At 35.1% G+C, this 19871-nt stretch overlaps 1 protein-coding gene across 1 annotated transcript in view; it reads left to right on the top strand.

Annotated features, from left to right (window-relative positions):
• LOC144446412 (bifunctional UDP-N-acetylglucosamine 2-epimerase/N-acetylmannosamine kinase-like) overlaps positions 1 to 19871 on the top strand; it is a 40582-nt gene that overhangs the window by 5994 nt on the left and 14717 nt on the right. Inside the window, exons 2-8 of the mRNA XM_078136169.1 lie at positions 1865 to 1954; positions 8910 to 9124; positions 11518 to 12122; positions 12902 to 13202; positions 18070 to 18280; positions 18891 to 19020; positions 19695 to 19763. Coding sequence (XP_077992295.1) covers positions 1928 to 1954; positions 8910 to 9124; positions 11518 to 12122; positions 12902 to 13202; positions 18070 to 18280; positions 18891 to 19020; positions 19695 to 19763 — 1558 coding nt within the window. The 5' untranslated portion in view covers positions 1865 to 1927. The remainder of the gene's footprint in view (positions 1 to 1864; positions 1955 to 8909; positions 9125 to 11517; positions 12123 to 12901; positions 13203 to 18069; positions 18281 to 18890; positions 19021 to 19694; positions 19764 to 19871) is intronic.

The following is a 19871-nucleotide window of genomic DNA, read 5'->3' as shown; positions in this document are numbered from 1 at the left end:
GGATTCTTGAAGAGTGGGTCTTAAATTGCGTACCTAGTTTACTAGTAATAGTTTTTCAGGGCCACCAAATATTCCAAAAAGAGGTCTGCCGTTTTATCAGTAAATGTTTTAATATAAGGAACAAGATGTAAATGAGGTCAAGTGCATCTTCGGAGCATGCAACAGGCGACCTCACGTTGAACGACTTTTTCCGGTTTTTTGGGAGTTTCACTCTCTGACATTATTGCGACTTGCTATCTTCAAATGAAGGAGACTTTCAAGACTACTGTTACTCGCGGAAAATGCACAGTGCATGTGAACTTCATTTGTACTTTCCCGCACAAAGAATTTTTAAAAGTTACATTTTTTAACCGGACACATTTTTATTCAAAGTTAAGCCAGCGTACAATAGAGATATAAGATACATATTAGCGAGGAGTCAGTGTAGTCACTTTTGACTTTAGTGAACCATCAATTTAAATCGCGCATGCTAGGAATCATCACGTAAATAACGATTTTAATAACATCGTTATGTATTAAAAAGTCGGGGTTTTTTCTTGCTTTTTTCCAAAATCTCAGGAGGGCAGCTTCCCCCCCCCCCTCCCACCCGCAGGCTACGGTACTGCAAACGAATCACGTCAATGCTTTGGAACCCAAAGTTTTGCACAAACTTAGTCTAATCATAGACCCTACGTAGGGTCTATGGTCTCATGAACCCGAATATGTATTTCTAATTAGTGTTGGAGGTGGTACATTTTGGACATTCTTTGTTAGATTTCGCTATATATCAGTTATATATCAGGGTCACTGCCAATTGCAGAGGGGAGGTGACACAACATAGACTCATGGAATCGAATCTGTGAAATATGTAACCCTGGTAAACACCGGATGAATATCACTTTCTTTTAATATAGAATGTATTACATTCCCACTGAATCCAAAACTGAATCAAACGTTGATAAGTTTGTGAAAGTCTCATAGAACACATGATCTTGAACTATTTATTTTTTAATGGTTATATTAAATACTTTATCACGTATACCCATTCAGATATATTTTGGCAGACACACACATTTGAGGCATATTTGTTTGGCTATTGACAGCCTCATAATAAAGTGTAGGGTAGGTAAACGAAGTACACAGTTTTGCAAACTACAAGGTAAACGACTGCTACTGAGGTTTGAATGTTCAAAAGGCCGCTCCAGAGAGAGAGAGAGAGAGAGAGAGAGAGAGAGAGAGAGAGAGAGAGAGAGAGAGAGAGAGAGAGAGAGAGAGAGAGAGAGAGAGAGAGAGAGAGAGAGAGGGGGAGGGAGGGGGGGGCATACAAAAATACATTCGCATGGCTGTCACCCAACCTGAACTCATCACTGAATACTGGAGATTTTTTTTAATTTACTCGGTAAACGACCGCTCCTGATGTTAAATTGGTTCAAATCATGAGCAAAATATTTCGGGCCCCCTTTCAGACCATCAGAATATTCATGCCCCCCCCCCCCGAACCCTCAAGTTTTTCATGCCCCCCCCCCCCCCATTTCTCCCCAGCGCTCGCGCTCCCTTGCTTAGAAGAACTCAGCCACGCAAGCGCTAAACCCAATCCATCAGGTTTTAATAAATTGATTCGGTGTGACCCAGAGTTATAGTTGAACGTAGCTGTAATGTGGGGGCTGTATGCATGCATGCTGGCTGCATATGCATGTTTGTGCAAATGACACATCATGTGACGTCACCAAAGGTATGACATAACATGAGACTCGAGAGCTGTGGTGTCATACAACAATGTGTTATACGAATTTTCATTGGTCGTCCAACATGCGCATGCGCACACCTACATTTTGAAGGGAAGACGTAAGGTAAATTTATCCATTTGTTTTGCTCTTTTTCACAGCATAGTAGTACCCGTGCACGTTGGTGGAGGAGGTCTTTTAGTGAAGGATATTCCCAATTTACCATGGAGCAAAGCAAGGACCCACATGACGTAAGAATGTTCCAAATTTGTATTTGTAACTTGTATGTGTCAGAAAAGAGCAATGTACACATATTACATGGGTGTGAAATGTAATTTATTCGTCCATTTACATTGTAATCGGTTGCGCAATTGCAATCTTTGAAAAAAATGTGAGTTGTTAAGACATATAACGTTCTTTTTCTTTTTTATCTTTTTTTATGTTGTGACCACAAAAAACTAATGGCATCCGTGTAATAACATTACATTACATATATCTCACGCCATCATGTCATGATGCTGTCCCATCAAGTATCGGGCATGCACATTGATAAAGTACACATGGCAGACAGTCTGGTTACGGGAACATAAGTTATGATTTGAATGTTACACTTTCCGATTCTAATCCCCTTGCCCACTTCGACATTTACGTCTGTATGTTGTATTTTCAGTTTATATGATTGAAAGTGAGACTTGAAACATCCATGGTTATATCATGGAGGGGTTATTACATCAAATGGTTGTTTTTGTACGCTGTATTGCAAACGCGTGATTCGCCGAAGTACGTAGTATCATGGCAACATCCTAGTACTTTTTATAGTACAGTGAATTGAACATCCTGACACCGTCGCGTCTAGTCAGTCAGTCAGTCACCATACATTTTTTTAAAAATTACCGCATATAGGTTATAAGGTCATCAACGACATAATACTTATATAACACGTATAAAGGCTTGCATTAAAAAAAATTGTTGTTTCATTCATAGATTATATACTAAGTTGTGAGTATTACACACTGCGACAGATGACTTGCTATACACAGTATACTGTAGTCATGAGATGTGTCACCACATAGATGTGTAGTTTGCTAATAGTCAACTGTTGCATCCATGGTGAACTGTATAAATACGGAGATAAATACATACATGCTGTGGTTGTTAGCAACATAACTGTACAGTGTCTGTAATTAGAGGCATTTTATGTTAATACAGGTCTGACATCCACAGTGCCCTTTGTAATTTAAAACTGAAAAAGGGCGACACATAGTAGTAGTACAAGAAATGCGTAGCCAGCCACACCCAATATATGTAACAGAACACATGCATTTCCCACACCAAGTTTTAGATATTTCCATATATATATATATATATATATATATATATATATATATATATATATATATATATATATATATATATATATATATACTAGTAAAGTATATACACACAGATACTGTAGATGAAAGGATAAGTTTTCTATGTACATTACTGTATTGCACAATTTACAAACTAAGGGGTATACATGTATCAAGTTACTATCTATATCTAATATCTTGATACTGGGTTGGGTTGTTTTCACAGAATATCTTGAAACATCCGTGTGTACTTTCCTTGTAGGGTGTAGGAGTTTTCTAAGAATTCTGTCATGGGCATATTTTTTACCATGATAGGTGCGGTGCATGTTAAGGTGTCATTTATTAAAACGTCACTCATGAAATTTTACATTGAAATGCATGCTTGTTCTGCTCAGTTGACACAAGCTTGGCTTTTCAACAATAACAACAAATATATATGTGTGTATGTACACCAAACTAGTTGAATATATTTGTGGTAGATTAGAGCAATGTGGAATTCCTTGCCTCAATCAGGTCAAGATATACAAAATGTATAATACGGTTCAGTACATACTATGATACTATTGATAGTGTACAATGAAAAAACAACACATTTTGATGCAGTTTTCTGTGTGTGTGTGTGTGTGTGTGTGTGTGTGTGCATGCGTGCGTGCATATGTGTGTGTGTGTGTGTGTGCGTGTGCATGCAACTTTTCACTGTAACAGAGGCTTCATTAATATATTTCAAGTCCCTGGGCAGCTTTTTACTTTGACCCTGTGTGTATCACCACTATAAACCAATACATTTCTATTCTGGTCACCTAAATACTTGAAGGGCAATGATTGACACTCAATTCATTCAATAGTGGGTCATTTTCTATATGCATCAGTAGTACTATTGAGTCAGTTCAAAAGTGTGCGTGACAGATATGCTGACTAATGTGCCAAAACTTGAAATCCAGTCCACACAAACAACAATGTCATAATTCTTGTGATTGTCTGTTCTATCTTGGAGTAATTATACTGTCTTTACATTGTAAATAAAAAGTAAGTACCTCAGTAAATTATTGGTGTGGACTGACTATAGATGAATAGACCTGTTCCTGTGAACTGTACATTATTCATGAACCTGGGGATTTATTGATTTATTTCATGGACGGAAAAGCAACATTAAGGTGTGTTTCGATAACCAAGGTTAATTTTCACTGATAATACTGTTCAAATTATAAATAAGAAATCAATTGGTTTATGATTGGTAAAAAATTAGATGAACACCTTAGTTATGATGTATTGCTGTAAAGAAATATTGTTTTGTCAGTTTGGTACAAAAATGCCTCAAGTAGGAAGAAAAATCCATGATTGTTAATGTGGCAGTTGGTGATTCTACATTTTAGTTTGTAGCATCATGGTGAACTTGGTATCACTTACTCTTGACAACATCCACTAAAGGTTTATACTTCTTTGGAGTATTGTGTTTTTAGGGCTTTTGTGGATAGTAAAAACACCAGCTATTAAAAAAATGTATGGTAATAATTGTGGGGTATATTAGCTGTAAAAATAGTCACTTGTTGACACAGTTAGTTCAACACTTCAGAAAATATTAAGCAGGCTGCTATTACATTTTAACTGACTTTCTAGTATACTAGTAGTCTAGTTCCTATACAGTATCGTTACGATTTATACCTTCACTCGCAGTATAGTAGTCTGGCATGACATTCATATGTAGACACTAATACAGGCTAGGACTTGTAGGAGTCCTTCATCACTAAACTAAATTTAACACAAACCATTTCACAATGGCCATTTGTGATGGTGTTACATAATTGCATAGACATAGAGAATTAAAAGACTATTCACATGTAAATATACAGTCAGCAGTTGTCTATAGTGTACACAATGGAGAGTGCTATTGAGGATTTCAGAATGTGCTGCCCAAGGAGAATGTCATCACTGGTATGTAGTGACAACGTGTACAACACCCAAATAAAAAGCATGGCAACACCCTTTGTAAATATTTTTTGTATTAAATTGATATCTTGACTAATGAAAATGTCTTGATCAGGCATCAGAGAACTGATTATGCTTGTCAAGAAATAACTACATGATTTAATAATTCCTGGTGTGGTTGTTCTAGCATAACATGATAAGACCCCTAACCTGTGCTCAGTGCCGAGTTCCATCATGGTTGAGAAATCATACACTTGCTCAAGTCTCTGGGATTTTTTCATTCTTTACATGTAATGAATGAAATATTTTGTAAAAAACAACACAAAACTATGTTCTCTTGTGTGACTTGAAATGATAACCTGACTTAGTGATTTTGAAAGAGACGAATATGAATGTGGCATAGACTTTGGAGAAAGATGTCTACGAATCAATACGTCTTGGACAAGACTACCAGTATAACCATAGATCTTTGAGGGCTTCCTGTACAAAATTGAAAATGAATAACAAACTCAAAACATTTGAAGATTAGGAAACTGAAGGAAAAAAAATGTCCCAAGGAACTGGTTTCTATCTATGGAATTGTAGTGGAACTCCTTTTGTACAGACTATGTACTAAGTCAGGGGATGGGGGGTGTGGGGGGGGGGGGGGGTCACTGCAAAATATCATAATGTTCAACAGAACACATACTTTCATTACATGTCATGCCAGTCTAGACTTTTTTACTTACTAGTAATGTGTTCATTTTATTTGAACTTGTTCACAAATTGCAAAATTCCTGAAATTCACATTATTTGCAAAATAACCTGTTTATTATTATGATAATTAAAGTGGTTCACTGCTTTCTATATTAGTGCCATTTCCATTTATAATGTCAAAGTAATTGTTAATTGATGGAAATAAATTTAACAGAAAATCATCCAATTTACTGCTTGTCAAACTAAGATGTTAGGTGTAGTCCCTGTATGGAAATCATACTAAAATGAATGAAATTGTGTTGTAATGTAGCCTGTCTATGCTGCTGATCTGTGCTACGATAGCTCTCACCATAGACCCTCCACAATGGCGGATCTATATCCTCACCAACACTCAGACAAGGCTACATTATATCTATAAGGTGTCGTTACAATTTACACCTCCACTCATGCTATGTTGGTATCCATCTAGTAAGTCATAGAGGTCAGAGGTTTCCCTCATTTGAAAGTTTTATGAGTATTTTGAAGATTAAATACGAGATAGAAAACATCGCAGTAAAGAAAACTGCAAAGTACGAAAAGTTTTATTCTAAGTGGCAAAAAATTGAACAGAAAGTGAAGCTCGCTTTGTAATTTTTTTTTTTCACTATTTTTAGTATCTAGTTTTTGTTGCAAAAGTTTTGTCGTGTATTTCTTTTTCCTTTTTATCGTGATATAAATAAAATTAAAACAAATTGATAAAAAAAAAAAATAGAGGTCAGAGGTTAGTTTGACAACATGGGGCTGGATATGTGAGGTCTCTACTACCAGTTCTTATGTATTGGTGTGGATACCAAACTAGGTCATAAGTCTGTGGTTACACATAAGCTGGGTTGGATTATTCACACGTAGACAGTGTGTAAAATGAATGTCAAATATATGTAAATAATTATAAATGAACCGATCAAGACTAAACGACAGTGGGCTAAAGTACAGTGGAGGTTATAGAGGGAAACAATATTACTGTTTGAAACGTGTAATAAATGTGATATTGATGTTTTGAAGTATTAGGCTTTGCTCACTTTTTAGCTGAAATGAATAATGTTGTATACTGCTTACTGTGTTTTAAAAGTTGTTGCATATATTGAAAAGGCTTAGTAGCAACTTTAATTAATTGTGGACTGGAACAAGGGAATTCCATGATTTGGCAGCTGGTCAAATTAAGTTTACATGGGTTAGCACAAGAAATATGATAGTTTAACCCCAACTGAGTGTTTATCAGGATGTTCTCTGATATGTTAGATAGTAAACTAGCAATCATCTGGCATGGCCTCTAGCCTCATCACATGCCTTGTGAATCTGCCAACGTGGCAGCATGGTGTGTGTTCCTGTTTTACTAGTGCTATATAATACTGCATCTGTCACGGGTTAAGTTCTGGATATGGAAACTTGAAACAAACTCACGTTGAAATACACTGCCTAGCCAGTGGTAAAGCCAGCAATGGTGTGTGTTTGTGCACGCACAGAGCGATTTCAACCAAATTTGACATAAATGTAACATACTGTGTGAGACATATGCATGCTATTTTGTTTTGTGACAATCAAATATGGCCGAGACAGATGCACATCAGTTTGTTGCAACTGAATCAAATATGGCCAAATTTTGGCCTTATTTGTTGTTAAATTTCACAATATGCATCATAAATGGTGCAGGTGTGTAATACATAGTGATTCCATTCAAGTACAAATGTACCTACTACACCCATATTATCAAATATTAGCTTTGTTTTAAGACCTTGAAAGCCTTCAAGGTCAAATAGCCAAATTTTGGTTATCTTCATAGCTTTTTGAATCAAACATTTCAAGTGATAATAGTTTGACTGTGAGGCATATGTAAGTCACTTAATTTCATAACCTTGACCTGTATAGCAAAATGGCAGCCGTATTTGTGATAGAAAAGCACATTTTGCCTGTTATTGTGTTAATGCCAAAAGTTTAATACATACGTACATCATTCAAGTGTCTACCCTCACATTATCAGTGATGAGCTTTCTGAGACCATGACTTTGAGCTTGACACACATTTTCAAGGTGAAATTACCGAAAAATTTTCTTTCTCAAGAAGTTAAATACACAAAGACCCCATTTTAAATGTCAATAACCCCAAATTTCAACTTTCTTTTTATACCTTGACCTTTGACCTCCATATTCAAGATCAAGTAGCAAATTGGTCAATAAAGTATGCAATTTGTATCTAGAGACACCATTCAAATTTGTACAATAACTTTGCCATAAAACACACAAGTTGGGCCTATGTCTTTGATTGAAGGCTTGTGATGTCATGAAATTATGGATTCATTGTAAGATCATCAAAATGATGGATTCGATGCTCAATTTGAGATCAAGGAATGTTGCTTCCCCACAGACATGATAGATGATACAAATTCTGTATGTCTGTGTTCATACTAGTAGAACTAAAATTTCAGGGTCAGTCATGTCATGTGAAACACTTGACAAAAATGTAATATTGCCCAGTACAACACTTTTAAGGGACCTTGACATATCAGAATGTCTGAGAAATACAATCTTATTAGGTCAGTGAGTCATCTTTCAAAGATTAACTTGCTATCAATTATCTTGTATTGACTAGAAGCTATCATAGGTGTAATGAATAGATCGTATTCTTGTAGGGTCTGTTTTTAACCACAGTCTTTCTACTTCAACACAATGTCAATGTTGACATTGTGATATCAAGTTTTGATTCAAATAGCTACACAATTTATGTGTGCAGAAATACCTTAAATTTGTATATGTTTTTGTAATACACATTTAACTGCAGGGATACATACATTGCATGCATGCATGTATACATACATACATACATACATACATACATACATACATACATACATACATTGCATGCATGTATGTATACATACATACATACATACATACATACATACATACATACATACATACATACACACACACACACACACATACATACATACATACATACATACATACATACATACATACATACACACACACATACATACATACATACAGACAGACAGACACCTGAGTCTGTGAATGTGCTTTTACAATGTAATAATGTAATAATTTGAACTTTTCCACCTACATAATATTTTGTAGGTATTTACAGGTGCTCAGTAAATGTTCAATATTTTTATAATGAAAAGGAAATTAGTCTTCACTATAGTATTTCTAAATCAACATTTTGTTTTACATTATAGTTGGTGTTTCAAAACGGCTTCACCATTGGAAGTAGAAACGCATCAAGTTCAAGTTTAACATTATCAGAGATGGATAAACCAATGCGTGTATGTGTTGCGACATGCAACCGTGCAGACTACTCCAAATTGGCTCCAATTATGGTGGCTCTAAGAGACGACCCTGCATTCACTCTACAAGTGATTGTAATGGGCTGCCATCTTATTGATGATTATGGGTAAGTCAGTTCCATTCTGATGTATTGCCATTATGATAGACATGTGATTCCAGTGTTTGTGCTAAGGTTGGGCAACCCTGGTAACAACAGAGAGAGAGAGAGAGAAAATAGAGAAAACTGGCATAGTTTTCTGTCCCTTTAATTATGTAAGGAACCTTGGTAAAGCTGTAGAAACCTTTGGTTGATTTTACATGTACCAACTTGCCAACCTAAGCAAAAACACAGGATTCCTAAAGATAAACAAACTGCATCAAGGAGGTAAACATGCTACATTAGCCTATTCTATACTGATCATGATGGGATTTATTAACTGTTGCCCCATTCTGATCACGGCCCTCCCCTTGTAAAAATTAGTGTTTGACATCACATACCTGGGAGTATGTTCTTGAAAAGAAGCAGAGATTAAAACACATACGATTATTTGCCCAGAAACTAAAACAGAAGTAGAATAGTAATATATACCAACTCTATTGATTTCTGTGCATTTTGTATTGATAATGTACAATAAATGAGATAACATGCTCATATTGAAATTGGGTTGAAAATTGACATGTAAGTCATTTACTGTTTGTTCACTAAGTGAAAAAAAAAAAGCTGACAGGTGGTAGTATTTATTTGTCGTCTGTCTGTCTGTCTGTCAGCTTACAGCTGTATTATTGATATCCAATCAGAGCGTCTATAGCGTTAATATAAACCGATGACATTATCACAGCCATACTAATGTATAACATCCATACCAAGATCGATACATGACTTGCATTCAAACGGTGATGGTGGTGTTATGATGTAAACATAATTTGCATATCAGGAGTTTTTTTGTGTGTGAATAAATTACCCAATGACTACTGGCAAATGCTGTTCCTAACTTTATCAGCATGTGTTCTAGTTCCTTTTTCCTAGATTACATTGATTCCACTAGATAGTGGATGAGATCTTCAGATTTTAAAAGCTAATGGATACCCTCTAGACTACAGTATTGGTAACAGAGCATACAATTCAAATTATGACTTTGATGTCAGACTGTGTTCGAGCGTTTTTCTTGGAAGAAGTTGAAATTAAGATAATTAGCAAACATAGTTTTATAGCAGTGTAGTGTCAATGGAAGTTTTGCTGGGGATTTTAGAAGCCTGTAAATAAACAAGTCAGACTCAGTAACCGGATAGTTGGTTTTCCATATCATGTACCAACTCTAGTTGTGACAAAGAAAATGGTAGATGTGATTTATTACCTGTCATGAAAACACTACAGAAAGCCAACCATAAATGTGACAAAAGATGTAATAAATACATATCATATGGGTTGAGTTTTGTTGAGACCATCAAATTTTCTTTTGTGCCTTTGAAATGATAGTAAAATCATATTATTTAAGGGGTACCTGCACTAAAATAATGTGTTCTGGATGTTGTTACAAGCAATATACATTTAACGTAAGTCCTACACATTTATTGATGTATTTCATTATTTGTGCTACATATCAGCCATGTATATGATGTATTCAGTATCACGTGATAGGGTTGGTAAGGAGGACAGGGTGGGGGATGCATAGTCTAGTTCCTATACAGTATCATTATGATTTATACCATCACTCACATGCTAACTGTGGTTAGACCACAGTTGGCATCCAGACTTTAACTAGGGGATGCATGACATGTCACAAGTATACACTTATACCTTTGCGAATGTTGATTTATGATTTTTTGGCCTTTTATTGTTTCTACATGAACAATGTACATGTATTTCAATCTGTGTATGTTAAGAATCTGTAGACGGTATTTTAAAATTTGAACATCATATGACCTGGATGGGGGTTTGGGGATGAGGGCGGGGGATGATGGTGGGTATACCAAGAAGTCCAGTAGTCCAGTCAAAATATGGAATGACCCATCACTAATTGCAACAGAATTTATTTTTCCAGCATCATGTTTAGATTGGTCCTCATAATGAAATGTTAAAAGTCTACCAAAATCTAAGTGATGGAACAGTATCTAATTTGCATAAATCCAACATAGCCGCCAAAATAGCTCTATTCAATGATATAATACCGATGGTGAATTTTTGAAAATTATTTGTATGAGTATGAATATTTGTTTTCGTTCAGCCAAGGAAAATACCAATGATGTAAGAGGGGGTCTTGTCACTCTGAGTTGAAAGATGAGTAGTGACAAACCCATAATGTGACAAGTATATATTTTTTTTCCAGCTGAATAAGATATATATTGGATAATAATACAAATAATAAATAATTAAAATATTGAATGATTTATCTGATGCTTTGAGAATTGAAGTAAGTCCCTAGGCATACATTGTTGTGGTATAGAACAAAGGGTGTAAATTTGCATTTTTTGTTCATGCACGCTCAAATTTGGTGACGTATATTATGTCTATTTGAATAGGTCCACTTACCGGATGATTGAACAAGACAATATTGAAATAGATTCCATGTTACATACTATAGTCAGAGGAGAAGATGAAGCTGCCATGGTTGAGTCTGTTGGTCTTAGTCTTGTCAAGTTACCTGATGTTCTCTTACGACTCAAACCTCACATCATGATTGTCCATGGAGATCGATTTGATGCCTTATCCATCGCTACAGCAGCGTCTTTAATGAACATTCGTATCTTACATGTTGAAGGCGGTGAAGTAAGTGGAACCATTGATGACTGCATTCGTCACTCCATTTCCAAACTTGCACACTACCATGCGTGCTGTACAGAACGCGCCCGGCATCGACTTCTTGCCATGTGTGAAGACAATGAGAGAATTCTGCTGGCAGGATGTACTTCGTATGACATGCTCCTGAATGCTAACTTGAAAAATTATAATCACATTTTAGACAGATGGATTGGTGAAGGAGTTAAACCCAAAGATTACATCATAGCTTTACAACATCCAGTGACCACTGACATCCATAATTCTCTGAAGATGTTTGAGCTGACTGTTGAAGCTTTACTTGAATTTGATAAAACAGTTCTCATGTTTTATCCAAATGTGGACGCAGGTAAATACAAAATCTGACACATCATTGAAATGTGGGACTGTGCGTTTCCCCACTAACATCATTTGAACTCTTAAAAACATGGAGAGATTTTAAGAGGTTACAAAATTGTTTTAATCTTCAGAATATAGCTTTCATAATATTAAAAGTGCATGATAAAAAGATAAAGAGATGGAGAATAACAGTCCTTTCCAAAATGGTGAATGGACAAGTCTGAAGTATTATTCTTTACAGTGCTTGCTACAGAAAGTATGTCTGCTTGAAATTGAGAATCGGATTTGTTTGAGTTGAAAAAACTATTCACAACCTTGCATACAAAGACTTGCTTAACACCACCATAAAAACAAATGAACTGTACTAGTAGTGCACTACTTACATGTAACAAGGAATCCGAGTCATCATATTCTCAAATTGAGCTGCTGTGTTTATTTTCCGACATGAGTATCGTGGGTATCGGAAATTATTATCTAGCCATGGGATGTACTCTCTAAAGTGACTCTCTGTGTTCTGTCACAGATAAAAGTTGTCTATTGTAAGGTTTTTATGTGGCAACAATGCAGAAAGCAAAATATAAAAACCCACAATGTTAGCAGCAGAGGATTGAAAGACTCCTTGTGTACACTGCTTGATCACTTCCCAGTCGAGTGTTATTTTATGGTTAACAGGAGTACCAACAATAAGAAATCTTTGAATCTGTCCACTATAACCAGGTAAATAACCAGACATAATTTAACATCAATACAGAAAGCCAAATCTAAAAGTATCGTGTTCAATTTTTGCAGGTAGTAAAGAGATGACCAGAGTTATTCGTAGGAAAGGAATAGAAAATAATCCACACTTCGTACCCGTGAAACATGTACCATTTGAAGAATTTATTGTCCTTGTTGCACACTGTGGCTGCATGATTGGTAACAGTAGTGCTGGAGTCAGAGAGGCTGGAGCGTTTGGCACGCCGGTTATAAATTTAGGATCAAGACAGACTGGCAGAGAGACTGGTGAAAATGTTATGCATTGCCGAGATGCTGATACAAAGGAAAAGATTCTACATGCACTTCAGTTACAATTTAAACAGCAATTTCCATCGTAAGTAAACTCTTACTTCTTACATCGCTTCCAAATGCCATAAATTTTTAGATTTAAAATGGAGAATCTTGGGGTTTGGAGAAAGGGCACTTGTTATTCATGAAATACTGTAAACCTGGATATTTTTGCTAAAGACTTGTTTTCGTTAATTTCGCTGGAAAACAAAAAAACAAAGTAAAGTAAAAATAAGTAGTGACTTAAATGCCTTCTTGCACATGAACACAATGTACCAGTCTGGTAAATAGAAACAAGTGGTCTTTGAGAACTTGCTGAAGACTGTAAAATCACAAAATTTTGTAGTAGTGAAAATATTTAGGTTTACAGTAAATTTCTGAATGGTTATTCGTGGGCAAGATTCTGGGTTCCCTGACCTTAGCAGAAACACTTTTAAAACTGACCATTTGATAGCACTATCAATGGTAAACTCTATATATAGTACAGGAAGAGAATATCACTATACATTTTAATCGTTCCTGATGTAGCAGTATTCTGAAATATGGAAATGATATGTTATATACTGGATAAAGAATCGTGACCTTCTATCTGATATGCAAGCAGATGTAATATCGAGAAGAATATGAGGCGAGAAAGTGGCACAGATTGAGTGTATCACATTTTTACTTGAGTGAAAATTATAACGTAAAACTTTGAGTAAACTATTTTACCGAGATGATATTATTTTAATGATAATGCATGACTTCATTGGTATTAAAATCATCTTGTGATGGTATTAGTTAGTTGATAGTATAATACTTTAGTAGGAGTTTGGTTGACATTTTAACTGTATGCCTACTGCAGAATTGTGTAATTGAATCGCTCATGTTATGTCAGAATACCAGGTTTGAGTTGTGCAGATAGCAAGTGATGCTTCAGTAAGCTGATAACTACGTATTCCTTTTGATATGCAGCAAAAATGATGTCCCAAAAAATGTATGAATTCAGGTTGTGACCTTTTAATGTGACATGTTCAGAAGACAAGTCAGGAATGTCAACTCTTGACAATTATTAAATACTTTGTACCTTATGATTGTACTATGGCGACCACATTTTTTGAGAGGAAAAATATCATTGATGACAGATTGTAATAACTAAGAAATGAGACACTGATAGCGAACAATTATATTGAAAAGTCTGAAATTACAGAAACTGTATTGATAATAAATAACAATAAAAATTTAATTTATATAGCAACTAAAATCCACAGAGATCGTGATCAGAGCCACTTTAAATGCAAAACAAGCATAAAAAGTATGAAAAGTAAATTCCAGATCTAAGAGAAGGCAAGATTAAAATTGTAGAGTTGACAGAGTGATGACAATTATCTTAATATTTGTGATGATGACCTTACATTCAACATAGGTGGAACACACCTTGTGACTCTCCGTTTGTTAGTTTGCATACAAGTTGTGCAAATGTAGTTTTGTTTAGGGTTATTAATAATAACCTTAGACAAATTTCCAAAACTAAATAAGTGATATTTTGAAAAAGGAAAGTACGAGATAGAGTAGTATAAGAAGTATACACAGAAAGTACCAAATCTGTAATCTTACCAAGACCCAGATGGTACATAATCCATAGTTTGAGGTAATAAATAACAAATGAAAAAAAGCTTTTAAAAAATGAGTTGGCTTGTTCTCAACACCGCCTCGAGGAAAGAAAGTACACATCAGGAATAATTCACAGTGTCTACCAGTTGGTGCATTGGCTCAGCTGTAAGAGCACTCTGACTAGTGTTTAGGGGATGTGGCTTCAATTCCTACGTGTGTCACTTTTCTTTCCTCATTTATAACAAATTTAAATTATGTTATGGTGAGTTTGTTTCATTTATAGCAAACCTGCAAGAGTCTGCTCAGGTGCAAAACTAGTCAAAGATGCAAGTCATTTTTTACTGAAATACTACTGACATTTAGATATTATTCCCCAATGTTTTTCTTCATTCAGCCAAGGAAAATACAACATACACAAGTGACATAAGAGGCCTTTGTCACTAGTCGTCTAGCGACTCGTAGTGACAACCCTTAGGTCATGCGTATTTTCCGATTGAATGAAGAAAAATATTGGAGAATAACATAATTATGCAAGTGCCAGTAATATCAAAGAAAAGTCAGGGAAAGTACTGGCAGTTTGGAACGTTTTGACTCATATTTCAAACATAGCAGAACCAGTGATGTAGACACAAGTTGTCTTGACATAGACGTGAGTTGTTGTGACATAGAGCGACCATAGTATATATTCCACATTTTTTGTTCAACTTGGCACATGCATGGTATAACTGATAATAACCACACCCAAGGGAGACCTTTTATACTTTTTGTTGAATTCATATTTGTAGTCATATTCTTTATAGTGAAGTGCATTTTTGGGGGATTTATTATTTCTTAAATCTCGTCTCATCCTTCAATTAGACAAGGCCTTAAAATTTCCTGTTCCCATACCAACAGTATTATCACCATCTGACCTTTCGTGTGAACTCTTTCAAAAATTATCACTGTGCCAGTAGGCCACAGACAATCTCTGTGTGATATCTTAAGAGGACAGTCGGCTAATATGACTTTCAATAAAACCAGTTCATAAATATAATAACTGAAACATGACAAGAATTATTCTCAGTTAGTGGCCGAGTTATTGATGTCACTTGACACCCATGTTCTAGTTATGCAGGATGATAAAATAGTGGTCAAGGTGACACAGATATTAATTGATTTTATCAGTAGAGTTACAACTGTTAAATGACATTTTCATTTATAGGGGAGTTGCCACAAATTAGTTTATGATAGTCACTTACTTTTTATTCTGGGTACAGTTTACTTACCATTATGTATACAATTTACACTGGGGTCCTGTGATGAATAATTCTTCAATTACAATATCGTGTGTTTCAGTTACCAGTACCATAGACAGTTATAAGTGGAATCAATGGCAAATATTTAATTCACGCAGTCACACAAAAATGTTATGAAATGTGGGTGCTTGAAATTCTCCTCCTGACGGAAGTAAATAAATTCTTATCATATATAAATGTAATATTATCTGCTGTTTATAACCCAAGATTTTGAAACATTGTGTGTGTCATGGGCAATACACATATAACTAGGTACAATCTACTAGTAGTAAGTGTTTCCTCGTTTTATCTAGTTTCAAAACATATTATGCTACATCATATGGGAGCAATTTCACTTTGATCTGATTAGGGATTGTCGGTGGCTGAGTGGTTAAACTACTTGCCTCTTAACATTGTGGTTGGGGTTCGAGCTAGTCTGGATGCCAGCATGGTCTATAATGTGAGTGGAGGTGTAAATCATAATGATACCGCATAGGAACTTGACTAGGTTTGAACCCACTCTGGGTTTGATTAAATTGACAACACTGTAAGTAAGAAGAGTATCAATTGGTTTGACTTTACCAAACAATGCAGGTTTTCCCCGGGTACTCTGGTTTCTTCCAGCGCTAACACTGAACCCTCCTCCTGTTATTGGGCAATGGCTGTTGTATGGTATTATGGTATCATTGTATTATATAAACACCTTTATTGTTACTGGCATTCCCAAACCTTAGCAAAAACATTAAGTAAACTTTTTGAATGTTTTTTTTTTGAATTCCCAGGGACAAGTTGTGCTGTCACATTCTTTTTGACATTCTGAAATCGGCAGCTGAAAAGAGTTGCTGTAAATCATTTTTCAACCTATTTTAAAAGAATTGCTAAAATTGATCAGTTTACAGTGATACAGAGGACAGTAGGCTGATTTTGTCTTAGCTGCATTTCTTTATGTGTAGGGACCCCCCAAAAGTTTTTTTCACCAAATCCTGCATTGTGCTAATTTCTAAGATTTAGTTTTAAAATGTGTATATTGGGCTTAAAAGGTAAAATATTAATAGCAAGCTGACAACCAACCCACACAAGTATTAAAAGTTACGCTGTTCAATACTGTGCACGCTACTCTAACTGTTCAAATTTACCTGATAAACAATGTCTATTTCCGATCAATGATTAATGTTGTTTTGAAAATGGAGCAAACATGTTTCAATTCAATGACAAAAAGTTCTTATGAAAAAAGTGTTAAATTTGTAAAGTAGAAAATATTAAAAATGTACCAAACTAACATGTATGGACTGACTTTTGACAAATGTATTCACGAGTTAGTGAGATATACGACTAAAAGCACTATTGTTTTGTTCAATACTTCTTCTTCATGCTCTATGCTGTACACAAAGTAGGTCCATTACACTGCCTAACTGTAACAGAAATTTCCTCTCTGCAACTACATCAACATGAGTGTTAAATTTTTTAAAAAGTTCCATTCTACAAATGAATATTCCTTCTCAGAAATTGAAAATAAGTTGTGCTTCAACATTAATTGTAAACCAACTACACTGTGACTACTGTCACTATACACGTATTTATATTTCCTACTAGATGATGTAACCATTTAATTAATTTTCAATAATATCCTGTTGTTACGTATATATTTCCTTATTGGACATTGTTACCATGTGTAAATTTCCACTTAGAATACCATTGCTCGGTGTACATTTCCACTTAGATACCATTGCTGTGAATATATTTCCACTTAGAATACCATTGCTATGTATACATTTCCCAATAGATAATGTTACTATGTTATATATTTCCAACTACATGTATATATTGTTGCTATGTATGCATTTCCACTTAGATACCATTGCTATATATACATTTGCAATAATATTCTGTTGCTACATTTAAATTTCCTACTTGTTGCTATGTATACATTTCCTTTAGTATTAGGCACCATTGTATATAATTATATATCCTGTGCTGAAGAATTCTTCACGGTGGTGTGTACTGGTAGTTGGAAAACTTAATTGTTTTGTTTTCTTTTTGTTCCAGGTCATATATCTATGGAGATGGCCATGCTGTGTCTCGAATCATCAACTTTATGAAGGAAATTGATGTAAATGAACCAATTCAGAAGCAATTTATTTTTCCACCAATTAGTGACAGTATTAGCCAAGACATTGATCATATTCTAGAAATACAGAGTGCCTTAGCTGTTGATCTTGGTGGTACAAATCTAAGAGTTGCCATCATCAGTAAAGCAGTAAGTAATGATCCTCTGACATCTATATTCATATCTAGACTCTAGACATTGTCATTCTAAGATTGAGGAAAGCATAGACATCACATATAGATGTACATCTGCAGTCCCCTTATAACTAGCCGTGTACTTTTGAAAACAACCATATAGTTACAAAGTGTGGCTTCATTGGCCATGTTACAACAGTGCTGTTTTAACACTTATTTGGGAATGAAAATTATGAACATTGACATTAGTGTTCAATGAGCAGATGCACATTTTAATATGCATGGAGTTGTTATGGTGAGTATATCAAGAACACACTGAGTTGTTTTCAGATTAGATTATATTGAATTATAACACTCGGAGAATATCATACATTGGCTCGAATTTAACTTTTGGGCTTGGCAGTCAAATTTATCCATTTGTTTCCTCTACACTTTTCCTTTGATTTGCACTGGTCTAACAGCCTACCAAATAACAAAATTAGTAGTCAAGATACAATGTTTGGTAGTCTATATGCCCTTGACTACTGCCAATTTCGAGCCCTGTACAAGAACTCCATGTATAAAGGAATACATGTATTTTCTAGTAATTTCAGATTATTTGAACCTAAGTGTTTTTTGTGTTACAGGGGAAGATTATTGACATGATATCAAGAGCAACCCCTCAAAGTAATAATACCAGACTAGATACTTTACTAGATATGTTGGAAGAGGCATTGAAAAGCGCCAGTAGTCACAATTGCAGGGTTCTTGGTGTGGGTAAGTTGTGATAAATTTAAATAATGTGTATTTATCTCTTCTGAAATAGTACACTTCGTTGTTTGTTCTGTGTCATCAATATAGACCATGAGGAAAGGATGGTTGGTGTGAGAAAAAAAAACTAAATAGAAAGCTAAGAATAAGGAGCTACTACTTTCAAGCCATTCCATATATTATGTGTTTAATGCCATTGGATACTAAGGGTGTGTTTGTACGTTCCTAGACACTTTTTGAGAGTCTTGAAATGTAGTGGTGACTCTGAATGTTTGCAGCCAATGATGATGTACACACATGTTGTTATGGAAAATGACGAGGGTAGAATCACATATTTTCTTTTTGAGCACAAACAACTTAGCTTGCAAACAAGTCCTATATTTTCTGTTTGAATGCATACAACTATGCGTGCAAATAAATTGTGTATTTTGTGTTTGAATACATCCAACTTGCACGTGTAGCTTTGTGAATGGCTCCTCTATTTTCTGTTTGAATCCATACAATAATACAACTTAGCTTGCAAATAAATCTTCTGTTTGAATGCATACAACTTGGCTTGTGAATAATTTCTGTTTGAATGCATACAACTTAACTTGCAAATAAATCCTGTGTTTTCTGTGTGAATGCATACAACTTGGATTGTGCATGTATGATAGTTATTTATTTCTATTTTGTCTCAGGTGTAAGCACTGGAGGAAGAGTAAATCCACATGAAGGTGTTGTAATGCATTCCACCAAGGTATTAGATGGTGAGTATTCGTAATTGATCAAATTAGCAACCAAAACTTACAATTATAATAGTAGTGTACATCAGCTTTCCTTTACAACAATAGAACTAATGATGCTGTAAAACGAAA

This window comes from Glandiceps talaboti, chromosome 15, assembly GCF_964340395.1.
Source record: "Glandiceps talaboti chromosome 15, keGlaTala1.1, whole genome shotgun sequence".
Taxonomy (NCBI): Eukaryota; Metazoa; Hemichordata; class Enteropneusta; family Spengelidae; genus Glandiceps; species Glandiceps talaboti.
The sequence above is the reverse complement of the archived record's forward strand: the minus strand, read 5'-3'. Positions and strand labels throughout refer to the sequence as shown.